Raw genomic sequence first — 24,667 nt, 5'->3', positions numbered from 1 at the left:
AGGATAGATCCAGTCTAGACATTGTTAATGTGATAAATGACTATTCTAGCTGGAAACGGCTGATTTTTAATGGAATATCTCCATAGGGGTACAGAGGAACATTTCCAGCAACCATCACTCTTGTGTTCTAATGCTACATTGTGTTAGCTAAAAAGGCTATTTGATGATTAGAAAACCCTTGTGCAGTTATGTTAGCACATGCATGAAGTGGGAGTTTTTATGGAAAACATGAAATTGTCTGGGTGACCCCAAACTTTTGAACGGTCGTGTGTTTCACGTGGTGAGAAGTGATTTCGTCACTGTGATCTTTGCCTTTTGGAGCCTTTCCCATATGGTGTAACACTGGCAAAAGTAGTTTTTAAATAAATATCAGACCTAAGTTTGGCCTCGTGCACAGCTTTGTGGTGCTGATTTAAATAACTGGTTGAGGGGTTGTGTAGCAGCAGCTGACAGGGAATGTATTTTTGGTCAAAATCATATTTTCTCTATGTAAAAGATTTTCAACTTTTTTTCAACTAAATCTTTCTATTCAGTGTTTCATTTAAAAAAGCTGATTTTTTTCCCCGAATGTTCTTAAAGAAGCATTTTTTAATATTTCTTATTTTCTACCAAAAAATGTTCAAAAATTCCCTCAAATGTTGAAAAAATATTTTTTTGCCACATTTTCAAACTTTGAAACGGGTCAATTTGACCCGCAGGACGACATGAGGGTTAATAAGTATACAATGTTCTTTATTATACAGTCCGAAAATGTCCTTAATTAGCTTTTTCTTCTCCTTTTTTTGCAGTCCACAACTTGAAGTGCGAGGTGTGCGACGCTCAGTTTGAGACCAGGCGTGGACTCTCCAGCCACGCCCGCTCTCACCTGCGCCAACTGGGCATCACCGTCTCCGAGAGCAGCGGTGCGCCCATCGACCTCCTCTACCAAATCTCCAAGGAGCGAGACGCGGACAGCAAACTGAGCTCGTCTCTTCTGGAGCCGCTCGCAGCCAAGAGCTCCCCCCCGTCTATTTCCCCGAAAGATGAGGAGCTAGACGACATGGACTTGGACGAGAAGCCCATCCCCCTCTCCATCCTGGCCAAAGCGGCGAAAGCAGTGCCACCCTCTTCCTCCTCGACGCCCACACCTTCTCCCGGTGCCTCTCCAGCTCCGTCTCACTCTGGCTCTCCTTCCTCAGTGGTAAAGAAAGCCCCCATTTCCTCTTTGCTGCCTGTGTCTTCCCCCTTGCGGTCCCCAGAGCACAAGGCTGGGGGAATGAAAAGCTTGACCAACCTCTCTGCCCCGTCCACCATCACAACAGCCAAACCCCTCTGGGCACCGCAGGAGAATGACGCTCCTCTCAACCTCAGTAAGTGGCACTGCCCTCATTAAAGTCTATTTCCACCAACTGTTCATGGTTCTTGTGAGTCTTACTTCAGTTGTTTCTTCTTCATTTGCAGCTCTGGAGGTAGACCCCAACAAGGACATTGTTTGCCAGCTGTGCGGCGCCTGGTTCGAGACCCGGAAAGGCCTATCAAGCCACGCACGAGCCCACCTGCGGCACTTTGGGGTGGAGTACTCTGAATCCAAGGGCTCTCCCATCGACCTCCTGAACCAGCTCATCGATACCGACGACTTCAAGCACAAAGCCAGTGCGCTGCAGCTCAACAGCCCCACCGAGCCACGGGGTCTCACCACCACCTCCACCACCCTGTCCTCCCCAAAGCAATCCATGCTGACACTCTCCTCCTCTTCCTCTTCATCGCTCCTCTACAAGGTGACCACAACCGGGAGCGGCTCAACGTCCAAAGCTACCTCTTCCTCTGCCTCCTCGTTACTTGGCCCACCCGCCAAGCGTGCCAAGTCCTCTTCCATGCAGGTCTTCCGCCTCAGTAGTGGGGAGCTCATGGCACTTCCACACAGTGAGTGTTGCTCAAAAGGATTTTCTTGGCCAATATAGAATTGCGGGACTTTTTGTAACATAGTTGACATTTTTACTGTTTTCAGAATCAACATGGCCGCCTATAACCAAACACCACATGGCATTTTTGCAGAAACATTCTTCTACATATTATATATACAATTGAGTAAAATTGAAACTGAAAGTTATTTATAAAGATATTATAGTAAACCTGTTGACATGCCATAAATCCACACTTGACTCACACCCTACTTTATATTGAATAACTCAGAAAGCCTTGGAGTCTTCCAGTCTTTTCTTCAGGAGGAAGTGACATCATGTGGAGCAGGTCATGTGATCTGGAATTAACACACTTCCTTGAGAGATATTTTTGTAATGGCTAGCTTCTTGGACACAGATATAATTTGTTATTTTCTATATAAAATTTGATATATTGCATAAAAAGAAAAATCGGTCATGATTATGTCAACTTAATAAAAAGAACACAATCAAAACAGTTTTTGAATAGGCTCATTTAAATATTGTTTAGCTAATTAGAAAGTGGTTGTTATTAAATTGGGACAGTTGTTTAGTTGACATTTTAGTGATATCAAGTCATTTTTTTATTAGAAATTGAGCCACAAAGTGACAAAAACGAGACAGAAAACGGCAAAGCCAACACACAAAATGTCAAAAATGAGACGCGAAACAACAAAACCGAAACACAAAATGAAAACAAAGACACAATAAGACAAAACTGATATACAAAATGTCAAAAACGAGACACACAATGACAAACCCAACAGACAAAACACCAAAAATGAGACAGAAAACGACAAAACTGAGAATTTAAACAAAACGAGACAGAAAATGCCAAAACAGATCCATAAAATTTGGAGCCGGTCATGTGCCATGTACAATAAGCTCATTTTATTGTTGTTTAGCTAATTAGAAGGTGGTTGTTATTAAATTTGGACGGTTATTTAGTTGACATTTTAGTGATATCCATCATTTTTCATTAATAAGTGATTGTTTCCATAATAGATGATCATGGAATTTGTGAAGACATGATCATAATAAACATAAAAAAGCATTAGTTTTTCTACTTTTAATAAAAATATATGCAAGATATATCCCATGGACTTCAAAAGTCCCTCAGTTATAGATTAACCATCTTGTTGTCTAACATGATAAATCCTCCATAAGAAGTGGAACATAACTGTTGTAAATATATGATCTGATGTTGCAAAATGCTTTAATCTTCTTATCTCTCAGGTGAACCTCCAAAGGAAATAGGCTGTGAATTCTGTGGGGAATATTTTGAGAATCGCAAAGGGCTTTCCAGTCACGCCCGCTCCCACCTGCGCCAGATGGGCATCACCGAGTGGTCGGTCAACGGCTCCCCGATCGACACCCTGAGGGAGATCATTACAAGACGGGGCCTGCCCTGCGCCCTTCCTGTAAAACCCCTCAAAACCCCTCCTCCATCCTCCCCAGGACCCCCTCGTTCCCCTCTGTCGGCCTCCTCGTCTCCCTCGGCCACCCTCCTCAGTCGCCTGCCCTTCGCGTTCGCCCGGCCCTCCAGTCCCGCTCAGTCTGCGGCGTCCAAGTCCGGCTCGGCTCCACCGTCGTCCCGAGCGGGCAGATTCTCAAGATGAAACCGGAGCCGGTGCAGCTGGAGGTCACCACACCTGGAACTGTTGGGCGATCTGGAGGCTTTTCTGCTGAATCTCTCAACTCCAGCTGGAGCAGCTCTGACAACGTGTTCCCCCTCAACCTGGGTAACTTGAATTCAGTTTTTATTTTTAGTGCTTATTGAGCAATACAAAAGGAGCGGTGTGACATTTCAGGAGCTATACTTATTTACTTTCTTGCTCAGTTAAACGAGAAGGTGAATACCAGCCATTTCTGTACCAGCATCATCATTTGCAACCTGACCAATTTTATCTCAGCCAATTCATTTCTGGTTTGAAAATTCACATTCTGACTTTAGGAAATGTTAGACGGGAGGATTCTGAATGAAACTTTTATGTTAAGCTACTTTTATGTAGCTTTTGAGGACTTCAGAAGCTCTTTTCCTAACATGCTATGTCTTGTTTGTTTAATTTTGAATTAGCTGCAGTGCGCGAGGGTATGTTCTGAGCTATTTCTTGGCTAGGACCAGTTTCCAGGCAGCCAGCAGCAACTTGGTCGCAGCCAAGAAATAATCCTGTACATAACCCAGCATAAAACCATCATTTTGCACTTATGTTTTTGCACAAGTTTAGAAAAAACAAGACATACCATGTTGATTAGGGAGCTTTGGAGGTGCTGTTAGGCAGATTTTGCTACGTTTGTACAGAGCCGGGCTACCTGCACTAAAAAACAATGCCCCTCTCAGAACAAGAAATAAAAACTTATTTCAAGGAACTTTTACCTTGATACTTAGAATATTGAGATCTTAGCTGGAAAAACTTATTTTAGGCTGTATTGTACCAGGACTGTCAAGCTTTGGTGTCTTAAAATAAGCGAGACATGCTTAAAAATAGCAGATTTTTCCTCAAAAATAGACTTTTGAATTCATGTAACTTCCTAATTTGAAATGTCTTAACCCTCCTGTTGTCTTCATTTATGGGCACCAAAAATATTGTTTCCTTGTCTGAAAAAACATCCAAAATTTCAGCAAAATAATCCACAAATTTCTGAAAATTTGCAAAACTTTCAGGAAGAAAATTCCAATAATTCCTTAAGCGTTTTCTTTAAAAAAAAATAAAAAAAAAAGTCCCCCAAATTTGGCAAAAAAATTCTTGAAAATATTTTCAAAATATGAGCAAAAATCTTCCAACAAAATCCTAAAAATATCTAAAGTAATTACATGTATATCAGTAAAACTTATAATATTCTCTTAAGAATATTTTGAACATTTCTTTTTTTCCACCAAAAAACGTTCAAAGATTTCCCAAAAATGTTGAAAATGTGGACATCAGAAGTTTCACAGTTAAAATATAGATTTTTTTGTCCGCATTTCAAACTTTAAAACGGGTCACTTAAACCGGCAAGATGACAAGAGAGTTAAACTTATTTTGAATTTTCTTGTAAAATTCAACTCAAAACAAGATAATTTCAAGATTGTTTGACTTAACAACATATTTAAGATGCATTGTCTTCAAACAAGTCCCTCCATCTTTCTTCAATGTCACTTTTTACGTGAATTTATCTTCAATCAAGTGGGATGAGACATTTAGACTGAAAATAAGACAAACAGACTTGGTAAGATTTTGAGTTTTTGTGGTGTGCTTCACTTTGTGTTCAGTCTGGTTACAGTGTATTCGTCTTCTCATGTCACCTCCAACTTTTCTTTAACAGAAACTTCCAAAACATGTGTGTAAATTCAGTAACAGATGGAAGGTGGATGGAAAATCGTGGTAAAACTAGCATTAAAGTGGACATTTCTCCTGTTCTCTCCTCAGCTATGACCCATGAAGTGGAGCCTACGAGGGATATCCGCTGCGAGTTCTGTGGGGAATATTTTGAGAATCGCAAAGGGCTCTCCAGCCACGCCCGCTCCCACCTGCGACAGATGGGCATCACCGAGTGGTCGGTCAACGGCTCGCCCATCGACACCCTGAGGGAGGTCATGCACAAGAGAGGGGTGGGCGGCTCCTCTCGCTCAGACCAGGGAGTGAAGAAAGAATCGAGCCGAGGAGCCAACAGTCCTCCATGGGAGACCGCGGGAGGCGCCGGCAGCTCCGAGGGTTTGATCGTTTCCGGTTACCAGTCCTCCAAATACCGTAAATCTCCTCTCAGTTTGCTGCAGTCGGGGTCCAGGCTCCACAAGCAGGGTTTGGGGTCCGTGGGCTCATCTGCTGCATCGTCTGCAGGGAAGTTCTTCAGGATGTCTCCGCTGGGTAAGAGGCCTCTGTCTGAGGAGGCCCAGTCGGTGGAGGCTGCCCACTCATCGCCACATCAGCTCAAAACTTTCTCGCCTCTTCCGCATGACTTCTCCTACAAAAGAAAACCCTCTCCAGACAAGCACGGACACCAAGGTGAGTTTTTTCCAGCTACGCCAAGTCCCATCTTTGAGAGAGATCTTCCCTTTACTTCTCGCTCGTATTTTTCAGATCCCAGTTGTGAGCTCTGCGGCTTCTACTTCGAGAACCGTAAGGCTCTAGCCAGCCACGCGCGAGCCCACCTGCGGCAGTTCGGTGTGACTGAGTGGTGTGTAAACGGATCGCCTATCGAGACGCTGAGCGCTTGGATGCGCAGCAGGCCTCAGAAGGTGCTGGAGATGCACCGGAGCTACATGCAGGGTAACCGCTCAACCCTCAAGAAGGTGAGGAGAGGCAGTCGGCTGTTGGTAATTCATTCTGGTTTACCGGCTCAGGTGTTTTTATTAACAAACAGAGCTGCTCGCTTTCGTGTTTGGCCGCTGGCGCTTCAGCAAAAACCTATCGTCGCTGCTGGTGAGTCATTTTTTCCCCCCACAGAAAAAATATCAGTGAAAGAACTCCACAGAAGCTAAACAGATATACAATAAAAGATCATAACCCACTGTGCTGCTCTTCTGACACACTCGCTTTCCTCTCAGCGTCTTTGAATAGGCGTCATGCTTGGAGATCTAACAAGCCTCGGCTGGTGGCACGACAGACATTTTGTGTCTTGGAAAGCTTCAGACGTGTTGTCTCACAGCTTTGAGCCTTACTGTAGATCCTGTGTCTTTACACCCAGCAAAAAAAAAAAGAAAAAGAAAAAAAAAATCACTGTGGGGACAGATGCCAGAACAACTCTGCTATTGACTTGGGTGTTGCCATAGTAACCAGGGTGCCTGGCAGCTTATGTTTCATCTTCAGATAAATTATGGCATGCTGTTGATAGAAGAAAATGTATGTTTTCTTTTTCTTTTTTTCCCCCCTGCTGAATTAGTTTCTGGTGCATTTGCGTCACAGTCACACCTTTTCCCTGAGCTGTGATGTGACACACATACAGAATGGATTACCTTTTAAATGTCCTTGTAATCATATTGTAAAAGGGTTTTCATCCCGGAGAAGTACACCGAGCACAGAAGCAGACTGCCAGGCTTGTATCTAAGCACCGAGTAGTGAAGGAAGGCATGATTAAAAATAGCCACCATTAATTGATTAGTCAATTAGCGAAGCTGATTGTTGAAATGAAGCGCTACTTTTCTTGGTCTTATGTGATAGTAGCCTGAAAACGCCTAACAGTTGATTTTAGGACGATATATTGAGCTTTAGGGAATTGTAATCGCCATTTTTCTGAGTTTTATACACCAAAACATTAAGTGGAGAAGATGATTAGCAGATTAATTGTTAAAAGAATTCACTGGTAGTTGTCAGACCGTATTGAAAACTGTCTATTATAGATTATTTGTCATGTTTTTTTCCCCACCAGCAATTCTAAACCCAAATGCATTCAATTTGTAAATGATAAAAAATGGACAAAAAACAAAAAAGAAAAGAAAGTTTCTCATTTTTCCTGTTAAATAACTTTAAAGTCAGTTATTATAATGTTGATTTTCCTTATTACACTCGTGAGTTCATGAACTAAACCTGCCAAAACTAGATTATCACTATTTATTATGATTATTTATGATTATTTCCCCCCAATTTACACACGCTTTCCACCTATTTATGTGCAATAACCGATACCTCGTCCTCTTGTATACAGTCTTCTACATAGTATTTAAAAAAAGAGTCATCTGTATATAATGTTCTCTGTAATTTTTGCACTGTGTTTTTTCTTGTACTGCTTTTATACGTTTTTCTTTTGGAGCAGCTGTAACGATTCACTTTCCCCACCGTGGGATCAATAAAGTTTATCTTTATCTTTAGTATAGTTACATCTCAGGTAATGCACACATCTAACCATATATATAAAAAAGAAGAAGAATATTTAATATTACATAAGTGAACTGAGGAAATTTAGAAAGAAAAAGTTAATGTCAGATCATTTAAAAGCACTTTAAAACTGTAGTTGCTCAGACATTCCTTTAAGTTTTGCCCTCCCACTCAGGTGTTTTCGTTCTGGCTGATTAGAGCAGAGCTGGAAATCGTGTGATGTGGCCTCACTGCTAATAAGAATGATAAAATTAGCATGGAAGGTGTCCATCAACCTGGATCCTGAGTGGGGTAAATAATAATAGGAGATTGTTTCATATACACACCTTTAGTTTGTTCCATTTCCAGTTTTGTGTCTCTCTTCTGGTTGCTAATGTTGGCTATAATAAATATAAATCCCCCCACAGCACAGATGCTAGGTTAAATGACATTAGTAGATTAAAATTAGCTGGCTGCGTGTTGCTGCAGCAGCTTAATGTTTCTGTGATGATGTGGGCAATCCAGGTGTTTTCGTAGAACCGGACGCTGTCTTTTTGTTGAAGATGTTTCACCTGTTATCCAGAAGGCTTTCTCAGTACTCAGCTATTTATTGTCACCCCAAACCACATGGCTGATGGCCAGGACTCACATGCCTCAAGGTGTGAATGGTGGGCTTCCTTGACTCCTCTCTCAAACCATCTGTCTCCTTTGTCATGCATTGCTGTCCTCTGAGGAGCATTCCTTATCCTTTGTATGCAGGTGGACCGTTGAGTCTTGTTGTGAGAAGCTGTCACCCATTTGCTGTAGCCATAATATATAGCAGTAAGTCTGTGCTGTCCTCACTGCATTGGGCAGCATATGCATTGTTCGGCTTGTGTTTGGGTGTTTTATCTTGAACTGGTTTTTGTCTTGGAGTGTTGCTGCATCTGAAGAGCACTGGGATGTGTGTAATTGCTGAGCTACACCAGTTCTAATTGTTCACAAAAGTTTCCATACGCTTATAAAAACCGGGCATATAATGGTTGAATTTCCAAATTCTCCTGCAGCTTAATCATCTTTGATGGAATCATTGAAATGCTTGTCTTTCTCATAAAAAAGCTCATGTTTTCTTTAATTGATTTATTGAAGATGTCTTTTTAAAATGACGAAATGTGCTGGGTCAAACATAATCATCAAAAACAAGCGTGTAAACTTTTGATTATGACCGTACATACAGGAGTCAGTCAGAATTGACAAAGCCTTTTGGAGGAGAGGTGAAATGCCTTCCACTGACGCACCAAAGATTACTACAAACTGGATGACTGAGACGATGCAGAGAGTTTGACAGAAATGATCAAGGACACAACCAACACTTGACGAAAGCACCGAGTGGAGGTTTAAAAAAAAAAGAGCCAAGAGACATTTAACCACACATTAGCACTTCTGCATGTATATTTCTGACCTAGCAGATTTTCTCATATTCTCAGATAACCTCTAATAAATCTAAAGCACAAAAATCTGTGATGTCATTTTGAGACACAAGTGTTTCAATGAGTCCATGATAGTAGAGCCATTAGAAACTTGAATCCATACCAATCATGAGAGAGAAATGTATGAAAATTTTTGGCTACGACTGTAAATACAGGAGTCAGAACTGAAGAAGCCTTTTGGATGAAAAGTGAAATGTGTTCAATAACCAAAAAGAAGTTCCTTCCATTGACGCACCAAAGATTACTACAAACTGGATGACTGAGACGATGCAGAGAGTTTGACAGAAATGATCAAGGACACAACCAACACTTGACAAAAGCACCGAGTGGAGGTTTAAAAAAAAAGAGCCAAGAGACATTTAACCACACATTAGCACTTCTGCATGTATATTTCTGACCTAGCAGATTTTCCCATGTTCCCAGAAAACCTCTAATAAATCTGTGAAAGAACAAAAATCTGTGATGTCATTTTGAGACACAAGTATCTCAACGAGTCCATCATAGTGGAGCCATTAGAAACTTGAATCTAGGGCGATATGGCCAAAAAGTAAAATCTCGATTTTTTTTTAGTCATCTTGGACGATTACGATTTTAATCGATTTTTGTTGTTTCTTTGCGGTCTGTTTGCTATGGCTAGTGCTAGCCATGCCGCACTCCCGTAGCTGCCAGCACTCTTCCCATTCTTTAGGATGCCTCTGCCGGAGGTGCTGAAAGAGGTTAGCTGTGCTGCTACTCTTCGTTTTCACAGCACTTTTGCAAACCTTGCACCTGACTGTAGTTTGCTCTGTGTCAGTCTTGTCAAAGCCGAACCACTTCCATATAATCGATGTAACATGAGGCCCTTTTCTCACGACCAACTCTTCGTCTGCTGTTCTGTCCGCCATGACGGGGGTGGGGGTGTTTTGGCAGAAGGAGATGAGAGGCGGAAGCAAACGCCAGTGCACATGTCGTGAAAGGCAGAAGAAGAATCTGTATTGTTATATATTTAAGCTCGTCTCGATTTTAGGATTTGGCAAATTTTCAAATCGTCAGGTTTTAAAAATGAGAATTAATTCGATTTATCACCCCACCCTACTTGAATCCATACCAATCATTAGAGAGATGTATGTAAACTTTTGGTTACGACTGTAAATACAGGAGTCAGTTAGAACTGAAGAAGCCTTTTGGATGAAAAGTGACCAAAAAGAAGTTCCTTCCACTCGCGCACCAAGGATTACGACAAACTGCATGACTGAGACGATGCGGATAGTTTCACAGAAATGATCAAGGACACAACCAATGCTTGTCAAAAGCACCTAGTGGAGTTTAAAAAGGGGGCCAAGAGACATTGAACCACACTTTAGCTGTTCTCAATGTATATTTCTGACCGAGCAGATTTTCCCGTAATCTATGAAAGAACCAAAATCTGTCATGTTTTTTTGAGACAAGTGTTTCAGTGAGTCCATAAAAGCAAATTAAGAGTTATTAGAAACTCGAATCCACATCAATCATTAGAAAGACGTAAACATTTAGTCACGACTGTACATGCAGGAGTCAGTTAGAACTGAGGAAGCCTTTTGGATGAGAGCTGAAATGTCTTCAAGAACCAAACCACTGAAGCATCAACAATTACAACAAACTGGATGACTGAGAATCCACACGGGCAGATAGTTTTACATTATTTACATTTTTCGTGATCACTAAACCAGGAGGACTTCAGTTTTTTTTGGTCTGGAAGCTGATTTTCCAGCACGAGTTCGAACATATCCGATAGCTGAGGTCATGTGCATACACCCTTTGTGACGGATCCCAGAGTATTTGCTGAAAGTCGCTCCCCTTCTCTCTCCCCCAATCTCTTTTATTTTCAGTATCCTATCTAATATAGGCTTAGAAATAAATTCAAACACATCCTTTCACACGTCTACTTCTTCTGTGAGCCGATAATAACCACATGCCACGGAGAAGTGCAGTGTGGAGTGTCACCAACCCGACGAACAAAAGTCTATATTAGCGCATGTTTCACACCCACACTCAGACAACTTCTGCTATGATATCTTGTTTTCATGAACAGATGTAAACCACAAAAAGCACAATTACGACCATGACTATTAAAACCAACGCGAGTAAGGTAGCTGGTGTGGGCGCTGTGAGGGAAAACTGATTTAATTAGTGAATAGTGGTTGATTGTCAGATTGCTGTGGCAGCCCTTAATGCTTCGAATTATGCCATAAAACGTGCAGCTGAAATGCACAGGATGGTTGTTTCATGCAGAAGTTTGGGCCCCAGTAAGCAATATTTAGTTGATTTCTTCAGTAAAATCAATTAAATACAAGCCCATCTGAAAATTTATAATAAAAGTGGCATTAAATGTATCACAGCTCAAAAATAAAAAATAGTCAAACAGTATTCGTGGCATGTGGAAAAGCTTGGGCCCCGTTCAGCGTCAGTACTTAGTCACACCCTTTTGCCAGATATCACAGCTTTCAAACGCAGTTCGTAGCCAGTTAAGAATCTTTCTATCCTTGCAGATCATTTCGACTTCGGAGATATTTTTAGACAATGTTGCGCACACAAGCATCTCAGATTTTATCTCTTTTTTTTCACTCTGCTCTTTATTCCCTTTGTACATACGCAAGGGGAACAAAAGCAGAGCACAGAAAAACATATAAATGCAAAGAGAGTTGGCAGTACTGACGAACTATAGCGTATAAATCTGCATTATTGCCAGTAAAACCATACAGTACTGGAGCCCGTCTGATTTTCAGTTCAGGTTAGAGGACTGTGAGGGCTTCAGCTTGTGTTTCTTGAAGTAGGTCACGGTGGATTTTGAGGGCTGCTTGGGCTCATTGTCCTCTTGTAGGAGCCAGCCTCTTTTCATTTTCTGTGTCTTGACTGACTGTGTGACATTTGCAGCCAGAAATTTGCTGATATTCGGCGGAATGTGCAGTGTTTGCCTTTCCGCCCGGCAGACGTGCAGTTTCCTTGGACACCTCTTACTCCGGCCTTCACATTTCCACACAAATGCGACTCTTTTCGTGACGACGCTGATATAATTACGCTTTAAAAGTTTAACATTTGAAGAAAGGTTGCTTTTTGTGTGTTGTATTCACTCCAAAAATCAGCGTCCAGAGTTGTCCAAATGCGCAGACTGCAAGGCTGCAGCCAGGAACCAGTTAGCTCAGCTTAACTGGTTTAATGGGGATTATGTGCCACAGTATTTCTTGGACAGTAGCTGCCACACAGACACACTCCAACACATCTGTTTTGAATCAGCGTCTGTACTTTCGATTAAAAAAAATCAAGAAAATATGCACACTGGAAAAAATGCTCCTCTTAAAACAAGAACAAAAAACTTATTTCAAGGAACTTTTACCTTGAAATAGGTGAAAAAATCTGCAAATAGAGCAAGTGAAAAATGGCTTCTTGAAATAAGATGTGATATTTAGAATATTGAGATCCTAGAATTAGCCGGGAAAACTTATTTTAAGCTCTATTTTACCAGGACTGTCAAGCTTAGGTGTCTTAAAATAAGCGAGACATGCTAAAAAAAATAGTAGTTTTTCACTCAAAAATAGACTTTCGAATTCATGTAACCTCCTAATTTGAAATGTCTTAACCCTCCCCTTCATTTACAGGCACCAGAAAATATTGTTTCTTTGTCTCAAAAAATCCCAAAAATTCAGCAAAAAAAATTCACCAAATTTCTGAAAATTTGCAAAAACTTCAGGAAGAAAATTCCTGTAATTCCTTAAAAGTTTTATGTTAAGAAAAGTCCCCCAAATTTGGCAAAAAAATTCTTGTAAATATTTTCAAAATATGAGCAAAAATCTTCAACAAAATCCTAAAAATATCTAAAGTGATTACATATATATCAGCAACACTTCTAATACTTTCTTTAAGAACATTCACAAAAAAATTAACCAAAATCCCGCGAAATTCGCGGGATTTTGGTTAATTTTTTTGTGAATGTTCTTAAGAAACATTTTTATCATTTCTTTTTTTCCCACCACAAATGTTCAAAGATTTCCCAAAAATGTTGAAAATGTGGACATCTGAAGTTTCACTGTGAAAATATGTTTTTTTCCCACTTTTTAAAACTTTAAAACTGGTCAATTTGACCCACAGGACGACACGAGGGCTAAACTTATTTTGAATTTTCTCGTAAAATTTGACTTAAAACAAGATAATTTCAAGATTGTTTGACTTAACGAGATATTTAAGATCTTTAAACAAGTCCCTCCATCTTGCTGAAATGCCACTTGTTAAGTGAATTTATCTTAAACGAAGTGAGATGAGACATTTGGACCAAAAATAAGACAAGTAGAGTTGGTAAGATTTTGAGTTTTTGCAGTGAAACTGTAGTTATACAGAGATTTGTCTGTAAAACAATCCACTGCAACAATGACTTTTTCTTCTGCAAAAACAATCTCAGCTCAGGGTCCAGATGCTTTCAAATGCATCTCATGGTTTTCATGAAGTCAGTGCATCCATCTGTTAACTGTTATGTGCTCATGTGTTAATTATACTCCTACTAGTGCTTAAAAGATCAGCAGTAACGGCTGCATGCGGTGTGTTGTACCGTGTTTATCTGATTAACATGATCCTACAGTTAGATGTGCAGTCCAGACTGTAAGTAGTGTAAGTGTGAGCACAGTTAGACATATTTTGTCCTTCAGGCTCAGTGCTTCAGCACATTCCAGCCGAGTTACGTCAGCACCGAGAGTACCGAGTGGGAGATAAAGGCCCTTTAACACAGTGCCCATAATTGCACGGGTTCAAAAGTAATTGGTCACTACTAAACGTTTCCCGGGCAGCAGCAGCAGCAGCGAGTCGGTTCAGAAGAGCTCACACGTGGATCCGAGCTGAGAGTTATTTAGAATTAGGTGGAGTTTGTCTGTCTCCTTGTTGTCTGTCGCTGTAAGGAGTTAAGAGGTGCAAGAGAGGAGGGTGAAGCAGACATGAGAGCAGACCATCTGCAAAAACATACAAAACTAGAACAAATGTTTGTGGCGGTTTCTGATTCTGCACTAAATATCTTTTTTAATTTTGTTAATTGAATTAAGTTCTTCTAATTCATGTGGATCTGTTATCAGATTCCCCCGGCATTTTAGGAGCTGTGTGCTAAAAAGGTTTTATCTCCCACACAGTTGTTTCAGTAATGACACAAACCCTCTCTAATTAAAGCTGAATGTGCTAAAGGACAGAGGCCAAAAAACAAAACATGTGTAGCTGCCTAAATGCTAACAGTCTGGAATGACAATCATGTCCAGAAACATTAGTCTGCTGTGATTTAAAGGAACAGTTTGACTTTCTGTGTTCTGGTATAAAAGAAAGAAATGTACAATGTGAGGTGGCAAACATCCCACTTGTGGATGTGGAACTGCACAAGCCATCAAATCTCAACAAAAAAAAGAGCCCGAATTAGATGAGCTCAAATAAAAGAAATGCTAAAATGATAAACTTTTAGAGGAAAAAATATATATAACTGTCCAGATACATATTCTTAATTTCAGATCAGATAAAACAGCTTTAACAGATCACAATTATTACAAAACAAACACTAAAAATAATCACACAGGACCGAGTTGGTTAATGGACCCAAAAATGTCAGGATTAGCATAGCTAGAAATTAATGCAACAAAGCAGGGCTAGTTAAAAGAATATATTTATACTATACTTTCCAAAATACCTGAGGAAATCACAAAACCTACTACGTTAATCAAACAAATACAGAGTAATATATTGTTTCAAAGACCAGTTTTATCAGTGACCTTGCTGCTGTTGTCTGTTTAAAGGCATTCTGCAGCAAATTACAAGAATATTTTCACATTATTTACCTTTCTATCGCAGAGTGGATGAAGAGATTGATGCAGCTTTTGTGTTTATATGCAGCTGCACGATAGTCCTTTTGAATCTATTACATAATCACAACTATTAGAGCTAACGGCCATCATTTCTATTCACTTGTACAGCTGGATGAAACGAGCACAAATGTCATATTTCAGTCAGCTTATCCACATCTTTTTCCACCGTTTACAACCCTGTCTTCATCTGTGGATGGTACTAATGTTTATCCTGAGACACTGATTAGTTGCAAAGCCAAACTCCTCAGAATGACTTGTGGGTGCTTTATGGATGTAAACCAAATGAAATTACTAGAGCCCAATAACTTGGAGACGACGATTTGTCAGGTAAAGGTGGCGAGTCAAAGACACTAATACTTAATAATAATTTGCGCTCTTTTCTCTTTGGTTTAAAATTTTGAATAAAAAAAATTTAATTTGTAAGCTTTGGAGGAGCTTATGGGTAGGTTTTTCTTACCTTTGCACAGAGCTATGCTAACTAACCTTTGTTTTCATTTTTGTGCCAAGGTAAGCTAATGATTTGCAGGCTGTGACTTCATGTTTTCATGTTTTTTATATCAATCTGTCTTGAGAGTTATATGATAAAAAAAAAATGTCGAAAGAGGTATTTTGTGTTCGCTGTGTTGTCGAGCATTTCGGTGACCGTTCTCGTGTCACTGTGTTCTTTGTAGTGCCACAGTAAGCACACCAGGACATGTCGGTGTTCTGTTAATGTACTGCTGATAGGATGGCTCATTTTTTCCATCTTCCAGAAGAGCAGCTCACCTCTCACTGCGTCACTGGGTTCTGATCATGTCCTCCCATTCTCATCGCAGAAGGCCTCCTCTTCCTCCTCCTCCTCCTCCTCTCAGTGGTCTTCTTCTCTGGCTGTCAGCCTGGTGCGGCCACTGAGCCATGAGGTCAGCCAGGGCTCTTCCAAGACCGCAGAGGGAGAAGCCGGTACCAACTTCCAGGCCGTTCCCATCAGAGCCGGTCGGAGCAGTCCCAGCCTGTCGCGGCTCGGCGGCGGCGGCGGCCTCCCGCTTCAAGCACAGGTGGCACGCAGCGAGCTGAACGTCCGCCTGCCCAGAGGTACGTGAGGACACAGCATATGTTTAGCTCTCATGTACACCTGCATGGATCACATACTGTAGGCTTTATTATTGTCAAGATGGCCACAAATATCACTGTGTGCATATTTAAAATCAGTTTTGAGTTCATTTTAGAAGACGACTTTATTTGTCATGAATGCATTTTTGCAGAATTGTGAATTTGGGTCAACACCCCAGGAGCAGGAATGGTTTAGGGCCTTACTCAAGGGCCCAGTAGTGACAATACTGGGGTTTGATCCCCTGACCCTCTGATCAGTAGCCCAGAGACTTAATCTTGGTGCCGCAGCTGCCCCTAGTCTTTATGTATTTATTTTTATTTGAAGAAGAATACGACTAATAAACTAAAACATTAAACTGAACGCTATTTTTAATATAAAAATGCACAAAAGTGGTTACATATTGAAAATATTCAGCTGGTACCAACTCATTAAAGATGGAAAACATTCAAGCAAAAAAAGTGAACGGTGTTCCCTCGTCTATCGCAGGGGTTACATTCTAGAACCCCCCCGGATAGACGAAAATCTGCGAAGTAGCGACCGTATGTTATATTTTTTATGTGTATTTTAAGGCTTTATACATCCTTCCCAGACTCCTTTAAACGCTTCCTATGCTCTTAAACACGTTCTACATTCTTGAACCGATGTAATTTTCTAATTTTCTGCGATGGTAAGCATTTTCCTCCGGCACTTGGGTTTTGTGCCAGAAGTCTTAGACGGCACAGTATCTAAAAAATATTATATAGCGCACTGGAAGGCAATAACCTAATCAAGGCTTTTATTAAATAGACATGTTGCAACCTGACTATATACACTAGAGGAAAAGTATTCCCCTGTGCCGCTGTAAGACAGCCTTCAGCTACTGACAGCCTTTAAGGTGGAACGCCTTCTTGCATGTTCCTTCATGCATGAGTTGACATCGTGAATCAATCGTCTTTAATGTCGATACAACAAGTCTGACCATTTTGTTTTATTGACTGTCTTGGTTGACAGACACTTCAGTGATGGTCAGGTCTTCTAGAACTTTAAAATGTTGTGGAATTTCAGTTGGACAATGCAAACTGTGACTATTATATTTTCCCACTTTGAGAAAAAAAGCCTCGTTTCCTTTGCCCTGGCAGCGCTATACCTGAGTTTGACATCATGTTCAAGCCCCGGGGCAGTTATGTTGGGCTAACAAGACCAGGCTCCTGTCTACATGAATGAGGAGGGAGTCATAAATGTCATTTCAGTGAGTGACAGGACATAAAAATTGCATGTATGGAATCACCAGTCAAATCTGATAAAATAAGATTTTACAACTTTGCTGAAAAATAAATCTTAAAAAGCATTTTGACCCACTGGTTTTACTTCACAGCACCATTCTAACAGCTGGAGGGGGATAGATCGATGCAAATATGAACAATATCGATGCCAGCGTTGGTATCGATATTGAACGATACCAGAGTAATAAGATCGATACTTTAATTTCAGTTTCTCTCTTGTTTGTCAATTACAAAGACTAGCGCCATCTGAGCAGCATCTAAGAGCCACATGGGGGGAATGTTTTTGTATTAATCATTACAAAAGTAACTCTGGGCAAAAAAAGTTAATGAAAAAATGCATCTTAAAAGAGCATTTCCTATTTCATTGACAGAAGTATCGCACAAATATCGACCAAACTGTCAAAAATCAACACTGTTTAAGAAGGTTATCCCTCACTTTCTCAATTCTTCCTCGTCTGACCCACAGAAAACCTACCCAGGAATTAGTCTGATTCTGAAACCCTGTGAGCATTTACAACCCCATCTTCATTCCAGATGTGGACGACCATATACAGCAACTAAGCTGACAAAAATAAGACAAAAAACAGACGTGAGACAAAAAGGAAACACAAAACGACAAAAACGAGAAAACAAAACGACAAAAACATGAGACAAACAACAAAAGTCAGACAACAAAAGACAAAAAACAACAAAAACAAGACAAAATCTTACAAAAATGAGATCGAAAAATGATAAAAAAAAAAATAAGACAAACAACATGAGACGACAAAAACGAGACAAAAAATTACACCAAAAAGTTGCAAAATGACAAAAAAATGGACAAACGAGACAAGCAAGACAAAAAAGAAACAACACGAGAAAAAAGAGAAATAAAATGACAAAAACATGAGACGAACAACAAAAGTCAGACAATAAAAAAACACAAGACATTACAAAAATGAGACACAAAATGTTAAAAGTAAGCAATATAGTATTTTACTTGATGGTCAAAACATCTTGTCATGGTCTAGAAATTATGTAAAATTTACAGTTTTACAACTTGTACTTAATATCTTCTCTGTAATTTTTACACTTTACAAAATCGTCCAACAGGCCGGATTGGACAGGAAACGATATTTTTTGGTGCTCGTAAATGAAGACAACAGGAGGCTTAAGTGGAGTCTCTGCATTATAACGTATGCACACACTACGTTCACAATAGCTGGCTGAGTAAACCCTGTAAGCCAAATAAAATCTGTAATGTTCAACGAGAAACAAAAACACAGAGAGTGAGATGTTACATCAGGGGAAATAAATGAAATGCTGGAGGCACTGCACCGTGCTGGCCTTTTGTTAGTCACAGTTTTGTCTTTTATCTCTTCGACTTTGAGTTTCATTCGTGCTTTTTTCTCTTTTTTTTGTCTTTTGAAGTGAAGTGTAAGGAGTCGCACTGAAACATTTGATGGATTAATATTTGCACAAAATTAACCTTGAAAGCACGACATTAATGCATCTGCTGGGTTTGAAGAAGAAAACTCCCACCTTATCAGCGTTCAGAGGCTGAATTACCTCTACTGACTGAGCATGCTCTGACATACACGGTGTTTTGCTGCAGTTTTATTCTGCATCGACCTTCTTTGCTCCCTCCTCCTCCCGCTAAGGTTTTGAGCGTCGGCCCCTGAAGCACCCGTCTTGTCCAGATGGAGCAGAGAGGGACAGCGGCCCTCCTAAACCCCCGCGCACAGGCACCGTCCCCGCCCTGGTGCCCAAACCTCCATCCTACCCGCTGGTCAAGCTGGTGGGCAAGTTCTACACCTTGAAGTGCCGGTGAGTCAAACCCGTCTGCTGCTTCTTTCCAACGCCCCAGAGAAAGGGCTCTTACATTAGAATTTTTTGAGACTGTGGCATTAATAGAACAGTCTGGCTAAGTTTTAAATAGTCCCCTAATCCCCGAGCAGCAATCCCTACCTCCACCCCCTGCCGAGCCGTACTCCACTTTTAGTTGCTAATGCACTATATTGAGGATAGCGAACCATTTGGGATTTTCGCGCAACACGAACGAACGAGCGCTTAAGGTCCGATAAAACCGCAGTACAAAAGTTTTGACGGAATCAGCGGCTCCCGAGGGAAACAAGTGCAGCATCGGACTGCGTTTTGTGTCTTTGTGTGAGAAGCTGCTCGATCCACGGTCGACACTGCAGTCATTTTTCCTGATTACCGGCAGCATTATGTGGCCTGATTTCCAGCTTAAGAGGGGACACTACAGGTGAATGGTGCAATCAGCTCACTTAGCAAGTCGATTATAATGAATACAATAATGCATGTGGTCTTTTGGATTACATATTGTGTGCGTGAGTGAGCATTATTCTGGATTTCTCTTTATATCGCTCCCTAAACAACAAAATGCCGTAACAGCCAGAAAAGAAGACATATATGTATACAGTCATGGAGAAATGATTAGACCACCCTTGTTTTCTTCAGTTTCTTGTTCATTTTAATACTTGGTATCACTAAAGGTATATTACCTGAAGAATACAATGAACACAACAAAAAATGCAGCTGATTCCATCATACTTTATGTCCTATTTGACCTGCTTCAGTTTCATTGTATCTCCAGGGTATATAAGAGGACATTTCATGTCATCAGCAGCACATGTAAAGGTCTACAGTGGTTTCCTGCTGACGTTCAAGCCATAGCACAAGCCAGAAGTTTTCAGCTCTCACATAATGCCTAAAACTAAACAATTATGTGAATCCACAAAGGCAGCCATCTTGGCAATCTGGAAATTGGAATGAGTGAGAGACAGGTAGAGAAAAAACTGAAGATCTCAAAGACAGTCATTCATCACACCAAGAAAGAACAAGTCCAACATGGTTCTACCAAACTGCTAAGTGGTCAACTCAGGAAACGTCTTTTACCCACCAGATGACCGACACTCATCCGTTCCTGTGTCAGGAATCATCATCAGACCTCCAGGGACCTTAAAAATGAGTGAACACTGTCAAGAAATGTGACTTGTTGGGCAAGGACAGTTGGAAACTGACTTGTTGAAGCTGGTCTGAAGCCACACAGGACAGGAAGAAGCCCTTCATCAAGGAAAGGCAGAGGAAAGCCGGTTACTCTTTGTTGGGATCACAAGGATTGGACTGCTGATGATTGGGCTAAGGTTCTCTTCACTGATGAATCCAGTTTTCACTTGATGCCCACTCCAGCCAACTTACTGGTTAGGAGGAAGCCTGGAGAAGCTACAAACCAGACTGTCTGCCCCTACAGCAAAACATGGGGGTGGATCAGTGATGATCTGGGGTTGTTTCAGTCTGAGTGGAACAGGGAGAATGAAGCAGGTCATGGCTCGCATGAAAATGAACAAGAAATTGAAGAAAACAAAGGTGGGCTAATAAGTTTTTCCATGACTCTATAGAGCAACACTCCATGTGTTTTTATTGGAAACCAGCATTTTCAGGTTATATTTTGTACAAATGGGTGTCACAATGAAATTCACTCAATTGAGTATTTACTTTTTCATTTAATTTGTTTTGTATTTTTTTCTAGAAATGTTCTCTTTAGACATAAAAAATAGATGTTTATTCAGTCTGTGGTCAATATAATGTAAATAAATAAAGGGAACAAACAAGAGAAAAGCCTAAATGTGTCGTTTGAATGCTTTGTTTTCACCAGCCCAAAAGAAAAACTCTGAATTATTCAGTGCATGAAAAAACAAACAAAGTCCGTCTTTCAGTATGTTTTTCCGTCTGCTTCAGGTTCTGTGAGGTGGAGTTCCACGGGCCGCTGTCGGTGCAGGAGGACTGGATCCGACACCTCCAGCAGCACATCCTCAAGATGAACTACAACAAGTCTGCTGCTCCCAAAGCGGCCGCCGCTGACCCCCCCGCTGTGGCCGACGAGCCGGCCGTGGTCCAGGCCTCGGCCCCGGCCTCCACCTCTACCTCCAGAACCACCTCTGCCACCCCGACCCGCACTACAGCTCCCAAGAGCCGCTCCCCCACGCACCAGGCCGAGTGTGCTGCCACCGTCACTGCCACAGAGATAGTCCAGGTCCCAGAAGAGCAGCCCACCCTCACTCCCATCCCCCTCTCCACCCAGACGACGTAAGCTCAGACCCATCGCCCACCGCCATCACAGTCGCTCTTGTTTTTTGTTTTTTTTCTGGTTTCTATTCATCCACCTGTTTCTTTCCTTTTGGCCTTCACAAAGTGTTGTTCAGGAGGAGCGTTCTCCCTCCAAAGAGCCCTCTGAGCCCAAGCACCTTTGAAGCAGCTTTCTAGACTGTTACTAAGTCCCGTTACCATGGGAACGAAGCTCTCCTGGCTTATCGACGCTCCGAGGATGAGTGATTACGGGAGGTTATGAGGAGAGATGAACTAATGTTTTGTGTTTGCCTTGTTTTTATTGAATGTCCAGGTGTTACCGTGGACTCTTACTGTACCTCTCCCATTTATTGGGTGATTTAGGGGTTAATGTAGCCCTTTATCAAACCTTAACCTCCCGTCTTCTACAGCTGTTCCCCACATTTCCCCCTTATGAGCAGCGCATTGCTTAGACCTGAGAGATGTTGACCTTTTCTCGTGGTGGAGGCTCCAGCCTGTCACTGAAGGGTCCCGACTGAGATTAAACGACGTTTCTAATCATTCTAGTCTCGTGGTTGAGACTTTAAACATGTAACACTTAGTGTTAAAAAAAAGAGGCACTTTTAACGTTGACATTGTCACTCAGCACTTAATGAAACACCCGTTTAAATGGGTTAATGTGGACTGACGCAGATTAATTCTGATTGGAGCAAGAAGTGGAAGCACACACGAAAAGGGAAAACGTCCCCCTAGTTAACTTTATAATGTAATACTGTCCCCTTTCATTGACATAATTTTGCTTGAATGTAGCTTAAAGCACCTAATAATACCTTATATGCACACATTCATACACAATCAAACATTTGGTCCATATTACGATCGCAGTGGCGTTTCTGCTGTGGTGTTGACGGCACGGTTGCTTCTTTTGGTTTTCGATAAGTGGGGCCACAGCGGTCGAGGTCACACATTTCAGTTTCTATCCACTCACAGTGTTGCCATTTTTCCTTCCTGCCTTTTTTCGATGTAACCCAAAATATTTATTTATTATTTTGCATCTGAATGTGGTAAGCTAGGTCATTTAAAAGCTAACGTATAACTTAGGAATGTGTGAAAATAGGTCAGCGGACAAGGCGAGTGTGGGTGTTAGTTTGTATGTTTGTGTACATACATAGCAAAACGTGCATTTTGTTTCCCATTCGAAAGAGAAAGACAGCAAAGTAAACCTGCTTGATAGGAAGACGCCTCCTTAGCTCAAAGTGAACTAAATGTGGGAGCCTGTCTGTCTGTTTTAGTCTGATCAGGACTTAAATGCATCCATCGTCGTGTTAGGATGTGCCAAAGAGTCTGTTTACTTCCTTGTCTTGCCTCTGTAAAAGCTGTTTACATTGGACCTGATGGTGGAGGAAACTCTGCACAGCTACCGAGTTCCCCGAGGCCCCCACACTGAACGACGGACCGAACCGGCGGTGATCTGCATCCACTCCACACACCGCCGACTCTCCCCGGTTTTAAAGACTCGGGCTACTGGAGCGGCTTCCTGGGACTCACGTTGTTACTGTAGGGTTAGATTATTCCAATTAAACACAAACCAAACTCGATTTCAAGCAGGGGCTCCTGAGAACTGTCAGCCCTCAGTCCAAATAGACACAAACACGTCTGACCTCGGCCTCCCGAGGCTGAAGTCTGGTTCTTTCTGGTTCTTTTTACGTTGCTTCGGCGTGTTCATATCAACCCAGAGCTGAAGCGTTCCCTAAAGGGTCCATGTAGGCTGGCGACCTTTTCAGAGTTTGTTCCGGTGTCGGCCATGTTTGACTGTTCGATCCAAACCCCGACCCTTTTATGGAGTATAGATACATACTATATAACTACATGTACTTAAGAAGCTGTTGATGCTAGTAGAGCCGTCGGCAGTTCTATTAGCGAGGTAGTTGAAAAAGAAGTGATCTTAATCCCTCTATTGTGATTTTTTGATTTCGACATTTGATGCTATGTATTTTTTATTGCTCTGTGCATTTCTGTATTTGCAGTCCCGCAAGGTGAACCTTAGAGTATTTTTTATTTTCTCTGTTAGTCTCTCCGAGCTGAAACATTTTGGTGCTGGTGAGAATGTTGCTGGCCGGGGAGCCGCTGAGTGACTGAACGCGAGGGTAACGTTTTAATGTGATTGTCACGTCCTGGTATCAAAGGACTCTAATAAGCGGGCCTTAAAGGGGACCACTTTGCATGGTGAGATACGAGCCTCCCTCTCTGCAGCCACAGAGTAACACGTTGCTGTCGCCTCTTAGGGGTTTGAATCGGAGGCCGGAGCAGTTAGAGTTCCCCTTTAGGATCGCCTGATCAAGCCTCGGCTGGTGCGACCGGCTGTTTTGCGTGGATGTGTGCGTGTGTGAGCGTACGAGTGTGTCAAACGACGGTGAGACGACAATGACAACGAAGAAGAAAACGATGCAGTCAAAGAAAGAACTGTACTGTACACAAAAGGGTTAAGTTTTAAGTGAATCAACTCCAGAACAAACAATAAATGTGATTTCAATTTCACACATTGAATCATTGTCCTTTGTTTCCCACCTCGATGATTTGGTTGTTGTCGTTTTTGACCACCAGGGGGAGCTGCAATGCAAGCTTTAGTTGTTAATTCCAACCAGATTTCACATGTATGCGAGCTCAGACAGCAGTGAAAAGTTGGTTAGGACATTAATTAACTGCAATGTGGAAATTGGCTTAACCGCAGAGCATAGAAACAAAACAATACAGTTAATTTAGGACAGCCTTCCAGAACAAAACATCACCAGTGTGGCTTTAAAAGACAGTAAAAGAGAGTTTTTCAAATTTCATTCATTCCCTTGGAAACAAAAGTGGACAAAACAGTCTCACCACAGGCTCTGTTTAATTGCTGCCATGGAGCTTTTGATCATGTTACAGCTTATGGACAGGAAATTTAATAAAGCGCTCAGGAAAAAAGAAATTTAGGTCATTTACTTATTCAGAGACATTTGTTGAAGCTCTCATTTGTCTCAGAGGGAGGATCACTTGCAATGGGAAGAACATTATCTGTGGGTGATGTTTGTTGCTTAGCTACATCTATGGAAACTTTATGTGTATAGTTGTGATTGTCAGCAGTTTTATTTAGTCCTAACATTGAAGTTTCAATGATCCACCTGTTAGTCAAAGCAACTGCACCTTTAATTATGCAGAACTTTAGTCTGAATGCAATTTAAATGGGCGGGAAATATAAAAATTCA

At 41.4% G+C, this 24,667-nt stretch overlaps 1 protein-coding gene across 1 annotated transcript in view; it reads left to right on the top strand.

Moving 5' to 3' along the window:
* Positions 1-23,963, top strand: part of wizb (WIZ zinc finger b) — a 41,096-nt gene extending 17,133 nt beyond the window's left edge. The window contains exons 11-19 of the mRNA XM_051941482.1: positions 789-1,349; positions 1,441-1,902; positions 3,156-3,527; positions 5,330-5,905; positions 5,981-6,192; positions 15,821-16,076; positions 18,998-19,163; positions 21,099-21,446; positions 21,553-23,963. Of these exons, the coding sequence (XP_051797442.1) occupies positions 789-1,349; positions 1,441-1,902; positions 3,156-3,527; positions 5,330-5,905; positions 5,981-6,192; positions 15,821-16,076; positions 18,998-19,163; positions 21,099-21,446; positions 21,553-21,610 (3,011 nt within the window). The 3' untranslated portion in view covers positions 21,611-23,963. The remainder of the gene's footprint in view (positions 1-788; positions 1,350-1,440; positions 1,903-3,155; positions 3,528-5,329; positions 5,906-5,980; positions 6,193-15,820; positions 16,077-18,997; positions 19,164-21,098; positions 21,447-21,552) is intronic.
* The last annotated feature ends 704 nt before the right edge of the window (positions 23,964-24,667 follow it).

Source organism: Acanthochromis polyacanthus, chromosome 21, assembly GCF_021347895.1.
Source record: "Acanthochromis polyacanthus isolate Apoly-LR-REF ecotype Palm Island chromosome 21, KAUST_Apoly_ChrSc, whole genome shotgun sequence".
In the NCBI taxonomy this organism is placed as follows: Eukaryota; Metazoa; Chordata; class Actinopteri; family Pomacentridae; genus Acanthochromis; species Acanthochromis polyacanthus.
This window is presented reverse-complemented; position numbering and strand designations above follow the sequence as displayed.